General features: G+C 35.5%; 1 protein-coding gene across 13 annotated transcripts in view; it reads right to left on the bottom strand.

Annotated features, from left to right (window-relative positions):
• Positions 1-4560: 4560 nt before the first annotated feature.
• The window catches only part of LOC144964991 (rho GTPase-activating protein 15-like), a 43015-nt gene continuing 30023 nt past the window's right edge, over positions 4561-17552 (bottom strand). For all 13 annotated transcript variants that reach the window (XM_078899819.1, XM_078899817.1, XM_078899818.1 and 10 more), the window contains 6 exons: positions 17051-17185; positions 15962-16060; positions 15465-15542; positions 14740-14871; positions 13800-13902; positions 4561-13200 (listed from right to left, as the gene is read on the bottom strand). In XM_078899819.1, coding sequence (XP_078755945.1) covers positions 13029-13200; positions 13800-13902; positions 14740-14871; positions 15465-15542; positions 15962-16060; positions 17051-17185 — 719 coding nt within the window. In that variant the 3' untranslated portion in view covers positions 4561-13028. The remainder of the gene's footprint in view (positions 13201-13799; positions 13903-14739; positions 14872-15464; positions 15543-15961; positions 16061-17050; positions 17186-17552) is intronic.

Raw genomic sequence — 17552 nt, 5'->3', positions numbered from 1 at the left:
CACAATGCCATCCGCAAAGTCGAGATCTTCAGGTATCTCTAAATGTCCATCTTCGACCAGTTTTACTATTTCCAACAGACTTCCTCATGATCGGACGGTCACATTTTTTTACTTCTGAAATGTTTCCGTCGTCTCTGGAGTACTGACATCGAACTGCATGATATAGACCAATTACATTGTTTCCCTGTATTTTTGACCAGTTAAATATCGTAATCTGGAAAAACTCGATATTTAAAAATGTGGCCAGAAAACTCGTCCAAAAAATATCGATCGATTCAAACAACCCTCACTTTGGCAAAAACGCTCAAACCTAGGACTTCCGCGACTTTTTCCATATTACGGCAATTAACCGGTCAATAATATAGAGAGTTCTTCATGAATTTCACCTCCACAGAATTAGATAAGTAATGATAATAGTATCCATAGTTAAATCGCTTATCAAATTCATAATGGTGATAAGCAATTATGGGGATGGCTTGAATTGTAGGGACTATACAATATGCATTATCAATGAGTTTTCTCAGGCAAAGACATATAAAAAAAGCAATTAAAGAAAATATGTTTATGACAGGCCATACAATGAGGTTATTTTTGTTTTTAAGGGTTTTACGGCGCTTGCAACACATTTAGATTTTATCAGCGCCAGTCAAAAGGAAGAAAATGGGATAGTAAAAAGTTATAGAATTACAATAAAAGCATCCAAGAAAAGGTAAGACAAAGGGGAATTGGGAACAAATAGGGACCGGATGTAGATTTCAAGAGCATATCACCAATATACTTAGTTTGAGATCACCAATAAGTCTCCTCTGGACACAAGCACACAATCCAACAAAGAGGAATACGCTCAAATACGTAAATTATAAATTCAAAATAACAAACATAATAATACACAACAGAGAGATGATTTACTAGGGAAAAAATATCCCCTCCCAAAACAATAACTATGCATTTGACTGTTTTCCTCCCAGCCAGGGCCATGACAAAAACAAGTAATCTCATTCCAAGACAAAGACAGAAAGCATGTTGGAAAACAGATATAAGGGGGATAGAAGACACAGTAAGTGGCTCCCTGCCGACTATGGAGGTAGGAACCCCACCCAGCCATAATATGAAATACAAGAAGGAAATAACAAAGTTACCTGATTCTATGTCTCATTCACCTCATCGATGGCCTAGGATGAGTGTTGGCTACCCCCCCCCCCCCCCCCACACACACATATATATATATATATATATATATATATATATATATATATATATATATATATATGTGTGTGTGTGTGTGTGTGTGTGTGTGTGTGTGATGACTTCCTGATGAGAGCGAATGCTTGAAACAATATTGTAGAAGTTGATCATAATTATACTTGAAATATTTTACAAATAGCTCCTTTCATCAAAAAGTTGAGCACTATTATTTCATGGTTTTTGTTTTTATAATTTATATATGTGGCTTGACATATATGGGTTAATTGGATTCAATAGTCTGATGTCACGCCGTCCAGCAACGTGGTTCTAAACAAAGAAAATCGGTACTTTTTATTCTTCATGCTGGCTAGAACTTTTCATATGTCATGTGATCAGAATGTATAAAAGTCAAAACATGATCATATAATGTTTTTCTCCTCTGGATACACTTTTAAAGCTCGTCGGAGAAATATTTCATAAGGGCGTCCGCCATTATTCCGATAGTTTAGAGCCAGTTACTAAGCGTCATTACGAGGGAAGTGAAGTCATGACTGTTGAAGCCTATTGATGCTTCAACCCAATAGTCATGTGACCTCTTGTTGCTATGCCTGGCAAGCTCATGTCATGGATGCCTTTTTGTCGCTATTATCATATAGAAGAAACGAAATTGGTGTCACTCAGCTCGTTGGCTTAGACAGAAGGGAACCTGGAGAAGAAAAAAGTATAGGGGGATAACAGACCCCATCCAGAAGTGGCCTCTCTGCCCGCGATGGTAGGTCAAAGACCCACGTCCAAAAGTGACCTCCGTGCCCACAATGGAAGGTCAGAAGACCCTACCCCGAAGGGACATCTCTACTCACCATGGTACGTTAAAAGACCCCTCTCTACTCACTATGGTAGGCCAATAGACTCCTCTCTACTTACGTTGGTAGGTCAAAAGACCCCTCTCTACTCACCATGGTAGGTCAAAAGACTCCTCTCTACTCATGGTAGGTCAAAATACCCCTCTCTTCTCAGTGGTAGGTAAATAGACCCCTCTCTACTCACCATGGTAGGTCAAAAGACTCCTCTCTACTCACCATGGTAGGTCAAAAGACCCCTCTCTACTCACCGTGGTAGATAAAAAGACCCCTCTCTACTCACGTTGGTCGGTCAAAAGACTCCTCTCAACTTACGAAAGTAGGTCAAAAGACCCCTCTGTATTCACGATAGTAGGTCAAAAGACCCCTCTCTACTCATGACGGTAGCTCAAAAGACGGTAAGACCCCTCTCTACTCACCATGGTAGTCAGTGCATAACAGAGAGATGAATTATAAGGGGAAAAAATCACCTCCCAAAACCATAACTATACGTCTGACTGTTTCACTCCCAGTCAGGGCTGGAACGAAACTAATCAATCCCATTCCACGACAATGACAGAAAGCAACTAGGAAAACATATAAGGGGGTAGAAGACACAATGTGACCTTCTGCCCACCATGGGAGGTCAAAGGAACCCGCCATGCACTCAGCTTGAAACACAACGTTCAAGACTAACAATTCAAGGACCCAAGAAAAAGTAAAACAAATGGGAATTGATTCAAATATGGAAAAGGTGTAGATTCCAAGAGCACACTATCAATGTACTTGTTTGTTTGTTTGTTTGTTTGTTTTTAAGGGTTTTACGGCGCTTGCAACACATTTAGGTTATATCAGCGCCAGTAAAAAGGAAAAAAATGGGATAGCAAAAAGTTCTAGAATTACAATTAAAGCACCCAAGAAAAAGTAAGACAAAGGGGAACTGAGAACAAATAGGGATCAGATGTAGATTCCAAGAGCATACCACCAATGTACTAAGTTTGAAATCACCTACAAGTCTCATCCAGACACAAGCACAAAATCCAACAAAGAGGAATACACTCAAATGCTTACATTATACATTCAAAATAAAAATAATAATACATAACAGAGAGATGTTTTACAAGGAAAAAAATATCATCTCCCAAAACAATAACTATGCATTTGACTGTTTCCCTCCCAGCTAGGACTCCGGCCAGAGCCAGGACAAAACCAAGTAATCTCATTCCAAGACAAAGACAGAAAGCATGTTGGAAAACAGATATAAGGGGATAGAAGACACAGTATGTACCTCCCTGCCCGCTATGAGAGGTCAGGATCCCCACCCAGTATCAATGTACTTAGTTTGAGATCATCTAAGTCTTATCCTGACACAAGCGCAGGTCCCCACTAAGAGGAATACACTCAAATGTTTACAAATTATTATATATTACACTAAAAAGTAATACAATGCATAACAGAGAAATGATTTACAAGACAAAAAAATATCATATCCCAAAACTCTAACTACACATTTGACTGTTTCCCTCCCAGCCAGGGCCAGGACAAAACCAAGTTATCTCATTCCAAGACAAAGACAGGAAGCATGCTGGAAAACAGATATAGGGAGATAGAAGACACAGTAAGTGCCTCCCTGCCCACTATGGGGGAAAGAAGAATTGATTCAAATAGGGAATAGACGTAGATTCCAAGAGCACGCTATCAGTATCAGCGTTCTCAGTTTGATTTTTGTTTGTTTGTTGCTTTAGGTCTCTTCCAACACAATTGAGGTTATATGAGAGACCGCTGAAACAACAAAAAAAAAAAACAAGCAATCTAACAAAAATAGTACAAATGTAAATCAAAATCATAACCTAAAGATATCATAAGCTAAATTATAAATAACCAAGAACAAACAGGCAGAAGATTTACAGAAAAAAAATATCCCCTGTCAAAAATACAGTCACAAACCAAAGAAGCAGGATAGGCTAGTAAAGAGAAGAAGAAACGACATCACTATCGGATCGTACACCCATGCGAACATCATAGGTATATGATTCAAGGGTGATGCTCCCATCCAACCACCCGCGTTCTCAGTTTGAGATCACCTAAAAGTCTTACCCAGACACCAGCACAGGTCCCCACTAAGAGGAATACACTCAAATGTTTACAAATCATATAAGATGTAAAACAAAAAAATAAAACAATACACACCAGAGAGATGATTTAAAAGACAAAAAATGTCATCTCCCAAAATTAACTATATATTTGCCAGGGTATCCGGCCAGGGACAGAACAAAACCAAGTAATCTCATTCCAAGACAAAGACAAAAAGCAACAGTACATCCCTGCCCACTATGAGAGGTCGGGAACCCCACCCAATTCATTCATTGTGTTTTGTTGATAAAGGGGAATCCCGAAACATCCACATTATCTTTCTTTATTATACTGAATCTTCCATTCAATTTCTTATTGTCATTTATTTCGTTGAGTTTGAGCTTCAACCAGCAACCATTTTCATTCAATATTAAAAAAAAGAAAAACCAGACAAAGACAGCGATGAAGTCATAGAATAAATATGCTCATTTAATCTTGGAAACAATTTTGTACAGAATTTCATAGCGTCTATTCATTCCTCACTACTGTGACTCCTACAATATAAAACTCATTCAATTCTCCAACACACTTTATCACTAATATTATCATTTCGAAGCATGCCACAACTGTAGAGAAAACAATCACAATCACGATACAAATCACAAACATTAACATATATTACTAGATTATATTCTATATATTCTATCTCTTGATACTGTAGACCGTCATAAAATACAAAACTCTACCGTATATTTCAACAAAGAACGTTGAGTTGCATAATACAATTGAACACATGAAATGCATTGCATTACAGAAACAGTAACTATTGCTGGAAAGGAGTGGAGTAGAACAATAATTAGAAAAGAAAAGGTTTTAAGTCTATTTTTGTTTTATTATTTGGGGAAGGGGGTGCATTTATATGGGTAATTAGTTTCTTTCGCATAATCACATATCTCTCTCTCTCTCTCTCTCTCTCTCTCTCTCTCTCTCTCTCTCTCTCTCTCTCTCTCTCTCTCTCTCTCTCTCTCTCTCTCTCTTTTTTTTTTTTTTTTTCGGGTTTTACAGCGCTTGCAATACATTTAAGTCATATAGGCGCCAGAAAAAAATGGGATAATAAAAAAAAAAGTTCTAGAATTATAATCAAAGCACCCAAGAAGGAAGACAAAGGGGAATTAGTTCAAATAGGGAATAGATGTAGATTCCAGGAGCAAACTATCAAAGTACTTAGTTTGAGATCACTTAAATGTCTCATCCTGACACAAGCACAGGTTCCCACTAAGAGGAATGCACTCAAATGTTTACAAATCATATATAATTTGTAAAACAAAAATAAGACAGTTCATAACAGAGATGATTGACAAGAAAAAGAATATCATCTTTATCAATTTGATAGCTCAGTTGGTAGAGCACTCGCCTCAAAATCAAAGGGCCTGAGATCGATTACGAATGCAGTCAAGATTTTTTCTGACCTTGCAGTGATTGGGTAGCTGGGTCTGTTAGATCTGGTGGAAAGTACTTTGCGATAGACTAGTGTCCTATCAAAATGGTGGAGAGCAACTGCTATTGTCCATTTAACACTATAGAAACCGAGATAAACTCCAGCTCCATGGGCCAGAACTAATGGCTCTGGAGGACTATTTTTTTTTTTATTCGGGCATCAGGGCCTTGAGTTAAAATATATAGAAATCAATCTGCCAACCTTTCAAAGGAGGTGAACATTTATCATATATTATATTATCATCTCAATCTAAACAAGTATTTTGATTATTTCATTTCTGTCTTACAAAACATATTTTGTAACCAGAATTATATAACCTTACTACATTAAGTGTTTGCCGTGAATATATGTGTAACTTGGAGTGTGTCAGTCTGTTTCTAGTATCCCGTTAGTAATGTGTTTCCATAAATCTCTGTCCAGTGCAATTGTTCTTAGCTTTTGAATGTAATCATGTGTGTTAAGATGCTGAGGCAATTGGATGTTTCCTTGTGTTGTTCAAATCAGTTCTTCGGTTGTTGTTATCTCTTACAATATTAAGTGTTATGATTATTTCTTTCAGTTTGTTTGATTGTTTTAAGAAAGGTTTTACGGTGCTTGTGACACTTGAAGGTCATGTATGCACCAGTCAAAAGGAAGAAATGGGAGAGACATTGTTTTTTACTCTCAAGATTTCTATTGAAAAGGGCTCAAGAAAAGATTAGACAAAGGGGACTGGTTCAAATATTTACTACAGTGCCGAATTTGGTTTGGAAAGTTGAATTTGGTCTGGAAACTGCTGTAATGTTGAATTTGGTTTGGAAAATTGTGACATTTGTTCGAGAAAAGGTATGTTATGTTTGAGATCACCTCAAAGTCCCATCCAGACACGAGCTCAGGGTCCCAGTAAAAGGGAATACTAAAACATTTAAACAATTTTATATTTTTTAAAAAGCCAACCAGTATTTAACAGAAAGATGATTTTAAAGTTTTTTTTAAAAAACATCTTCCAAAACTAATACATTAAAACATTTGACTGCTTCCTTATCAGCTAAGGATTCTGGCCAGGGCCAGGACAAAACTAAAGTAATCTCAATCACAGACAAAGACAGAAAGTAACCTGGGAAAGGAAATTAGACATATGAGGATAGAAGACAAAAATGGGTGACCTCCCTGCCCACAATGGGAGGTAAAAAAAAAACCCCACCCAGATTTCTTTCTCAATGATATCCATAATACAAGCAGAAAACCTGGATAGGGTGTAAACATTAGAGACGGATACAAATGGTTTAATCTCTGATTGAGACTATCACTGGGTTAACAGCGTGTGGCAAGCAAGTGATTTCAGGAATCATTTGTTTGGAGACATGGATACCAATTTTTTAATTTTTTTAAAAGGGTTTTACGGCGCTTGCAACATATTTAGGTCATATCAGCGTCAGTAAAAAGGAAGAAAATATGATAGTAAAAACTTCTACATTCTAGATGTACACTTAAAAAGGATTTGAGGGAAAAGTAAGACAAAGGGGAATGGTTCAAATAGGGAAAAGATATAGATTCCAAGAGCACATTATCAGTGTACTTAGTTTGAGATCACCTAAAAGTCTCACCCAGACACCAGCACAAGATCCCACTAAGAGGAATACACTCAAATGTTTACATTATCCGTTCAAAATAACAAATATAACAATACATAACAGAGAGAAGATTTACAAGGAAAAAAATATCATCTCCCAAAACAATAACTATGCATTTGACTGTTTCCCTCCCAGCAAAGCTCTACGGCCAGGGCCAGGGCAAAACCAAGTAATCTCATTCCAAGACAAAGACAGGAAGCAAATTGGAAAACAGATATAAGGGAAAAGAAGACACAGTAAGTGCAACCCTGCCCACTATGGGAGGAAATATCTGTTTGGAGACATGGGTACCAAATTAAACGGTCGCTAAAGTTAATTTCCATTTCCAAAACATTGGCATTGTGACCTCCTGCCCACCATGGGAGGTCAAAAGACCCCATCCAGCTGACAACAGTGATGCTGTTTTGTGTCAATTAAAAATAAGAGACAATTGTCAAATCTCCATAAATTATTATAGAAAAAAAAGGTCAAGGCAAGAAAATGATTTCTTTCCCTGTGCGTTATTCAATAGATTTGTAATTAACGCCATCTAAATCAAACACACAAGGGCCCTGTATTAATCAATAGATTTGTAATTAACACCATCTAAATCAAACACACAAGGACCCTGTGTTAATCAATAGATTTGTAATTAACGCCATCTAAATCAAACACACAAGGGCCCTGTGTTAATCAATAGATTTGTAATTAACGCCATCTAAATCAAAACACACAAGGGCCCTGTGTTAATCTATAGATTTGTAATTAATGCCATCTAAATCAAAACATACAAGGGCTGTATGTTAATCAATAGATTTGTAATTAACGCCATCTAAATCAAAACACACAAGAGCTGTGTGTTAATCTATAGATCTGTAATTAATGCCATCTAAATCAAAACACACAAGGGCTGTGTGTTAATCAATAGATTTGTAATTAACGCCATCTAAATCAAAACACACAAGGGCTGTGTGTTAATCAATAGATTTGTAATTAACGCAATCTAAATCAAAACACACAAGAGCTGTGTGCTAATCTATAGATCTGTAATTAATGCCATCTAAATCAAAACACACAAGGGCTGTGTGTTAATCAATAGATTTGTAATTAACGCCATCTAAATCAAAACACACAAGGGCTACGACATTGACAGATCTTATGAATTGAAAATTACATAAATATGCAACGACTTGGAAGCACTTGAATGTTTTGTTTTCCATTGAACAGCTACAACAACAACAATAACAACAACAATCACGTACCATATAACATACATCATAAAATGCCATTCATCTAAACACCATGCTCTTAAATATATTCCATATCAAAGATTATATATATGAGCTAACACATTGTCGATGTCAAACATAATATCCTTCATCACTATCCATGTGAAAAAAAGGTCGTGAGTAGGTACTTGCAAATAATGGAAGCAAGAAATTTATATAGTATATATATCTTAATATAGTTAAGGAAAAATAAATAAGATGAAACAAAGAAAAGTGGAAGTGACAAACACTTGAATTACCGTAGAATGGGGTGACTAAGGCCAGTTAGTGTGACTAAGACCAGCCCCTAAATGCACCTCCCCACCAAAGATTGAAAGATATTACAATAAATATGGTGACATGTACATCCTTTAACTGAAGGCCACTTTTTAAAACATCTTTATATGACATATCTTGACATCGAAATAAACTGTCCAATGGTCTTTTTCTAAAATGTGGGGATGGGTGAAATCTATCAAATGATGTCCGTTTTACCATCTTTGTTTTATATCTTTCAATCTGGGGGGAAACATTTGGGGGATGGTCTTAGTCAGCCCAACTGGCCTAAGTCACCCCATTCCATGGCAATGTTTGTTTGTTTGCAAGTGGAATGAGTGTAATCACAGATTATTGAAGGGAAAACGAGTCAAATTTACAGCAATGTGCTTTCAAGACTTGAATGGGAAATTTGAAAAGTTACTGATATAATATTTTGTAGCGCAATTTGTACAGAGAATATATTATGTTTTATAAGCTATATTTACAAACATTTCATGAGAGATAAATAATTAAGTCGTAATGAAGAGACAAATTCATATCTTATACTATTATAAACAATAGACAAGGACCAACCCGGGCCTCTTTTGCGTACAGTAACAACTGTTGAAATATAACATTGAAATAAAATAGTAAAATCAAAGTGCAGAATTTCCATTTTCTCTATCAATCATGGCATCGTAGGGTAAATATAGGCAAACAACTCTAAGCTCTATCAATGTCTTTATTCATTGTTTCCCATTCGGAATGAACAAAATAGTAATCTTGTAATCTAAACAGACTTCATTGCAACATCGTGGAATGGTGAGAGAAACAGAGAGTAATAATCATTACTCAGCTATAACACAGCAGGTTCGATGTCGATTGGAATGTTTGATCTAAATTACCGAACTTGAAAAAAAAAAAATTATAATACAACAATCAGTCAGGATCCAAAAGACAATGTGACACAAAAAGTTTTGTATTGATGACTGTTTTTTTGTTTTTAAGGGTTTTACGGCGCTTGCAACACATCAAGGTCATATCAGCGCCAGTAAAAAGGAAGAAAATGGGATAGTAAAAAGTTCTAGAATTACAATTAAAGCACAAAAGAAAAGGTAAGACAAAGGGGAATTGGTTGAAATAGGGAACAGATGTAGATTCCAAAAGCACACCGTCAAAGTACTTAGTTTGTGATCACCTAAAAGTCTCATCCAGACACAAGCACAGGTCCCAACTAAGAGGAATACACTCAAATGTTTACCAATCATATAATAAACTAAACATAAAACAATGCATAACAGAGAGATGATTTACAAGGAAAAAAATATCATCTCCCAAAACTATAACTAGACATTCGACTGTTTCCCTCCCAGCCAAGGAACTCCGGCAAGGGTCAGGACAAAACTAAGTAATCTCATTCCAAGACAATGACAGGAAACAATTGGAAAACGGGTATGGGGGGATAGAAGACACAGCATGTACCTCCCTGCCCACTATGGGAGGTCAGGATCCCCACCCAGTGTATTGATGACTGACTGCTGAACTGTTTCTGATTTCATCAATTCAAGGATGTGTATGTGTGTATTTATGTATGTATGTATGTATGTATGTATGTATGTATGTATGTATGTATGTATGTATGTATGTATGTATGTATGTATGTATGTATGTATGTTATGTATGTATGTATGTATGTATGTATGTATGTATGTATGTATGTATGTATGTATGTATGTATGTATGTATGTATGTATGTATGTATGTATGTATGTATGAATGGACAAATGTCTGTGTAACAATATGATAGACACGTAACATCATCTCTGGAAGTCGTTTAATCAACTGTCTTTTGAATCCATCATCCACGGATGCTATCTTCATCAACAGGCAAGATCTAAAAGTATAGTTGGGACTTGTGATGAGGATTAGACATCTCGGTAGCGAATGTTATAAAACTGGTCACACTTGACTAGACCTCCCACAAACTCTTCCACTGTTGTGATGAGAGTTAAAACATGGCGGTGATGCCAATTCTGCTGTGCTCCGGATAAAACACGTAGATATATAAAATTTTGACCAGAAAACCTGGTTCTTCAAATATTGATCAATTAAAATGACCCTCATCACGGAAAAAACAACAACTCTATAACTTGGAACAATATTTGATATCGTGAACAAGTTTTCTGGCCAAACTTTTGAATATGTGTTTTTTCCACAGTGAAACAGAATTATGATGCATTTGACATTTATTTTAATCTTAGCACGAGGTTGTGCTCTGTAAAAATATTTCATTCAACAAGGTATCTATTCAGAGTTAATCTATCCATGCAAAAATAATAAAATGAAACTAGTCTTTTGTCATTGGCACCAATTGAAATGGCTTGGGTTGTGACAACAATGATGATACACCCTTCGGTTCGATTGCCCAAACACGTATTGGCACCAATTGAAATGGTTTGGGTTGTGTCAACAATGATGATCAACCCTTTGGTACAAATGCCCAAACACGTATTGGCACCAATTGAAATGGTTTGGATTGTGTCAACAATGATGATCAACCCTTTGGTACGAATGCCCAAACATGGATTGGCACCAATTGAAATGGTTTGGTTTGTGACAACAATGATGTTCAACCCTTTGGTAGGAGTAGGAGTGCTCAAACAGGTATTGGCACCGATTGAAATGGTTTGGGTTGTGTCAACAATGATGATCAACCCTTTGGTAGGAATGCTCAAACAGGTATTGGCACCAATTGAAATGGTTTGGGTTGTGTCAACAATGATGATCAACCCTTTGGTACGAATGCCCAAACATGTATTGGCACCAATTGAAATGGTTTGGGTTGTGACAACAATGATGATCAACCCTTTGGTAGGAATGCTCAAACAGGTATTGGCACCAATTGAAATGGTTTGGGTTGTGTCAACAATGATGATCAACCCTTTGGTACGAATGCCCAAACATGTATTGGCACCAACTGAAATGGTTTGGGTTCTGTCAACAATGATGATCAACCCTTTGGTAGGAATGCCCAAACATGTATTGGCACCAACTGAAATGGTTTGGGTTCTGTCAACAATGATGATCACCCTTTTGGTCCTAATGCCCAAACACGTAAGGTCTTGTCAGTGTTTGGTCCGTCTTCAATGAGGATATACACAATATAAATTAGTAACTGTATCCTCAAACCAGAAGCTTACAATCAAATTTCTAGAGGCCTGGCATACAATAGCAGCAAAAGATCAGCAGTTTAAAAAAAAAAAAAAAGAAGCCATATCAGAAAATTACTCCAAACCCTTGAAAACTGTTAAAAAAAAAAAGAAACCCTTGAAAACTAAAAGCCTTGAAAACTGTAAAAAACAAAAAACAAAACCCAAAAACAGCTTAAGAATAAAAGGACATAAAGTTTGCATTGAGTGGTAAAACAATTGACAAACAAGAAAAGCAAGATGTTACTATGATGTAGATTATGATGAGATGGATATTGTATATAATAACAGTAATGATGATAATGGTGATAATGATGAAGATGAGGATGATGATAATGGTGATGATAGTGATGACGACCATGATGATAATGATGATGATAAAATTAATTGAAAACACCATTATGACGAGGCTTGTGGTGATGAAAGTGATGAGTGGACACTTATACTACTTATCACATGTAAACAACATTACTAAAACAAACATCATCAACACAGGATAAACTTTTATATCACAATTTGCAACACAAGTTGGAAAGATTTGACCTTTGACAGTTAGCCAACGTCAATCAAATTTCGCTAGCAGAAGTAGAAATCAGAAACGCACTCCTCCGTTATAGACATTTGTTTTATATATTTTAGCCGAGGACAGATCTGCATGGATGGAGGGCACTTACTACATATTGATATCTCATGTCTCATATACGACCACCTTGGTCAGGAAAATGAAGTGAGATGAGACAAAAGTTTTTTTACTTATACAATTACTGTAATCAATTTCTTTCCTCCACCATTTATGAATCATCAAGACAACGATCACAATGAAGAGACAAAACCATTATGGCATTTTCATTGTTGATTCTAGCTTTGTGTCAATTGATTTTGATATGCAAGTCCTTCGAGTTCATCCTCGTGTGTCAGCCTTGTTTATAGTCGAATAACATCTATGGCACCATTGTTTTTTTTAATCAACTTCTGCATCAATTCACTTGATTGACAGGGACACCAAATACAAAACAAAACAAACAAAACAACCCCCAACCCCCCCCCCCCCCTCACCAAAAAAAAAAAAAAAGAAAAAAAGATGAAGCACTTTTCCCTTTTATATTTCATTTGAATAATTCCGGGTATCGTAATAAAATGAATTCTACAATCCTTGACTGGTAGACTGTTTGAACCGCGAGACTGTCCACAGCACATTCTTGCCACATGAGGGTTGGGCCAAACACGATGGCAAGGTTCTGGGCCTGCATCCGATTGTGTTGACTATGATCCATCACACTGAAAAACAACCATAACATAGAACTATCAAGTGCACAATCCCTATTATATATTGAGTTTCAATTCGATGTAATAATCAAAGTATTACAAAGAATCTAATGGTAAAAGAAAAAAAACAAACAAAAACAAACCCAAGTGTAAAATCATTATCAAAACAAAGTGTGATTTTGATCCTAAATTTTAAAAGCATAATTCATTTTTAAAAACCCTTTTTCTTTCTGTCTTTTTTTTTTTTTTGAGGGAGGGGAGGAAAGGGGGGGGGGGTCATATTTGTGACATATCATCTCAAAACAGTATTATGTCGGGTGGAAACAGATGCCTAATATTCTATTTTAAGTTTAACTTCTAAAGTTTGAGATAATTGAGATAAAAATCAAAAGAGAGCTTTGGTCCTTAAACTTCACAAATATTTTAATTTCCAAAATATTTTAATTTCTAAAATAATTCCAATCATTTTGACTTTAATCTCAATATTCTTCATCTGTTTCATTCCGGCATAACACCAGAAAAAAATGAAGGGACACATTTAAACAAGTTCTTCCCATTCTACCTAGAATTATGGGGAAAAAAAACAAAACAAAACAAAAAACCCAACTTACAATCGTAAATGTTGGAAGAGTTCTTTGAGCGTATAATAATTGCACCTTGGTAAGTTAGAGACGGCCGTCTTGAAAGCAGAGAGCTGATCTTTCGGATCTTTTTCTATGGAAGACAAAACATTTAATGTCACAAAGATTAAACAAAAACAAAACAAACAAAAAAAAACCCAAAAAACCCCCAAAAAAACAAAACAAGAAATTTAAGTCACAAAGAGTTTAAAAAAACCCAAAACAACAAATTAATAATAACAAACTTATCATCTTTTAGCATCATAGTAAATTCAAATAGCAAAAGGAGAGAAAAGTCGTGATGTCACACCTTCTACTTTTTGGTTCCAAAATCCATGGAAGTGAGTATGAAACCAGTATTTAGAGGACTAAAAATGTAAAGGTTACATATCAATTCATACAGTGGCATAACTATTTTAGTAGCAGAAATGTATAGGAAGATTCTTAGGATAACAGGATGTAAAAGAGTGAGGTCAATTTTGGCTTAGACGAAACAGTGAAATTTATCGCTCGGCGGCTCAGCTAAAATTGGCTACCTTTGGGATCATGACAGGTTTGGAAAGTGAAAAGATAATTTCACGAAGGCTGTGTGAAAATACACTGGGGTGTGTTCAGACACGGCAATTCAAAGAAGCGTGCTTAACCTTGGCAATATATCCATCGTAAATATAAACAACCTTTGAACTATGCGTAGCGCTGTGGAACATTCCTAATTACTTCACGGTCATTCGACTACGATTCATGAATTCTTTCTTTTCTTCTTCATTTCTTTCTTTCCTTTTTAAAAATATTTGAATTTGACGAATTGACTGATTTCAGTTAATTGACTGAGAATTGACATGCATATTTTAAAAAATGCAAACACAAAAAAAAACCTTTTTTTTAAATGAAAAAAACAAAATGAATACTATGATATAAAAATAGTACTTACGTATTGCTTCAACAAATTTTTTGTACATATGGAAGGGAAAAACTGGTTCTCTGAGCTCTCTAAAGAAAAGCTTGAGAGAGCCAGTTAAAACGTGAACGTCCCATTGTTCTTCATAAAGATTATATGTATCATCTGTTGACAAGAATAAAAAAAAAAAGAGACAAAGGTTAAATTTAACCAAATTTTACTTTATATGTAGCTGGAAAAATTTATACAACTTTTAAGAGCAATGAGACTTTATTGAGATTTTAACATCTGTCTTTGGTTTTGTTTTTAACAAGGTGTTTTCTTTAACCAAATAAATATTATTATAGAAAAAAAAAACCCAGAGAACTAATACTTATGTTTTCATATTGTTTTAAACCAGAAGCTTCGTGTATACCTTTGGTTGTTTTAGACAAGCTTTGAGAATACCCTTTGGGTTGTTTTAGACCATAAGCTTTGTGAATACATATTGAAGAATACCAGATTGTTGGTTGAATTCAGCTGGTTTTTAATATTTATGAATCTCAGGAAAACTATTGATCTGATCCTGATTAATACACAGGGAAGTATTAATAATTTCCCTAGATTTAGGGAGATAATGACAATATTTTCTAGAGGAGAAAAATCAAATTCCAACATGTCATGGACTGACCTGGATTTTCAACATCTTGAGCTGCAATTTAATAAAAGAGAAAACTGATTTTAAAAAAACAATGATCAGACGAGTTTGAGAGCCTTACCTTTATCAACGGCATAACGTAGCTTTTGGATTTGAGCCATGTTGCCACTCACTCTGTACAACCCATCTTGTTTTACTCCTGCAAGAGATAAAGAATGATAAATGCATGTGATAAGTCATGTCTACGTTTTGACATTGTAAATGCTATTTGATGCAACAAAACACCCCCGATAATTACAATTTTAAAAAGTCAAAACAAAGCCATATAAATTTTCAGATGTCGCACAATAATTAACATGCTTAACATTCCCCCAGAAAAAGACATGGAACCTAAATTCCATTTCATTCAGTATACATATCTGCAAGATGCCATTTTAGTGCCAGCACCATGACAACATGGAATATCCAACGAAAAACTGTTGCAATATGTTTGCTTTTCGGGGCTTTATAAAACACAAAACTTTCTGTAATCATTTCATATTATTTTTAAAAGTTAAAAAATATACAAAATGCAACAATATTATAACTTGGTTATTGTATAGAAAATAGAACACAAACCCCGAGCTTCCACAGCCTGTATGCAAACATGCACGAACCTGGGTACAGGGGACTTCTCCCTATCACACAACTCACTCAACCGTGAACCAAATACTGAGTCTGCAAATAAAGTGTAATTTTAAGCATCAAAAACATGGTGGTAAACATGGTGGTCACGCAGGACGCATCAACAAATACAAATATCATTACATACAGGCTTTTATATAAAGCATAGTTGTAGAACATTATATTTCTATAACAAAAGTGTACATTTGACGAGTTTAAAGTCGTAACAGGAGATAATAAGGATACTTAATCTTCTACAAGCCGTGAACTAAAAAAGTAATGAATAATGAAAGGATCAGCTTTGAAAAAGAACAAATTACCAAACACAGAATGTTTCGGGATCAAAACCCTTATTCAACTTAAATTCCAGAAAATTACTTGGAATGTCTTCTTGCTTAGTATGACCAACAAGACATGCCAAACATTAATGAATGAATGAATACGGCTGCGCTATCTCTATGGACACTTGCCATGAATGTGTGTGTGTTACTTCAAGTGTGTCAGTCGGTTTCTAGGATCCAGTTAGTAATTAGTTTCCATAAATCTCTGTGCAGTGAAAGTGTTCTTAGGTTTTGAATGTCATCATGTGTGTTAAACATTAATACATTAATAATAATTTGGTGAATGAGTTGTTTGAATGACATGTGAAATTGTAAAGCGTCGCAGAACATTTATATGAAGGTTGAGTGCCATATAAGTAACTTATTATTATTCATAAATAAAATATTTTTTTTTTAAATTCCCTTTATTTATCCCTTTGGGGAAATTTTAGGGTCTATTCCAAGGGAAGACTGGAATAACCCAGATATCAGCCGCAATGCAGTGTCATAAACTGAGCAAGGGCAAGGTGACTTGCTCAAGGCCACACAGCGTAGCAGGTATTAGAACTCTGTACCTTTCAGGTACAAAGCAAAGACTACAACTGAGCCTTTATTAAGTAACTATCATAATGTTGATAAGGAGTGATGGAAACCATAAAATCAATTTTGAATTCATTCAACTAAACCATACAAGAATTTACATTGAAAATCGATGGGATCTTACCTTTAATAATACCTTGCTTCAGCAAATCTTCTTTGGAGGGCCGACCACTTATGAAGTTACGTAACTTGGCTCTCAACCCATTAATGTTTTTATTTCTATCTACACTTTCATCAACCGAAGTACTCCTAGGGAGACCTGTCATGAAAAATGAAGATCAATAAATTTATCCATAGAATAAAAAAAATATTTCAAATGGAAATGATTAGAGCAACCAAGGGTGGCATTTCTTTAACTGCCATACTCTCGTAAAAGATATATTAAAAAAATTGTCCAGAAATCTTGTCCTTCAAATATCTATTGACTTAAATGACCTTCATCTTGGCAAAAACTCTCAAACCTGGGACCTTGCGAGGTCTTGATTAAAGTCCCAGGTTTGAGAGTTTTTGCCAAGATGAGGGTCAGTTAAATTGATCAATATTTGAAGGACACGTTTTCTGGCCAGATTTATGAATACGTGTCTTTACGGAGTACAGCAGAAAAGATAAGATGAACTTTATTTATC

The sequence above is a fragment of the Berghia stephanieae genome, chromosome 2, assembly GCF_034508935.2.
Source record: "Berghia stephanieae isolate SIO BIC M18660-M18661 chromosome 2, UCSD_Bste_1.3, whole genome shotgun sequence".
Lineage (NCBI taxonomy): Eukaryota > Metazoa > Mollusca > Gastropoda > Nudibranchia > Aeolidiidae > Berghia > Berghia stephanieae.
The sequence above is the reverse complement of the archived record's forward strand: the minus strand, read 5'-3'. Positions and strand labels throughout refer to the sequence as shown.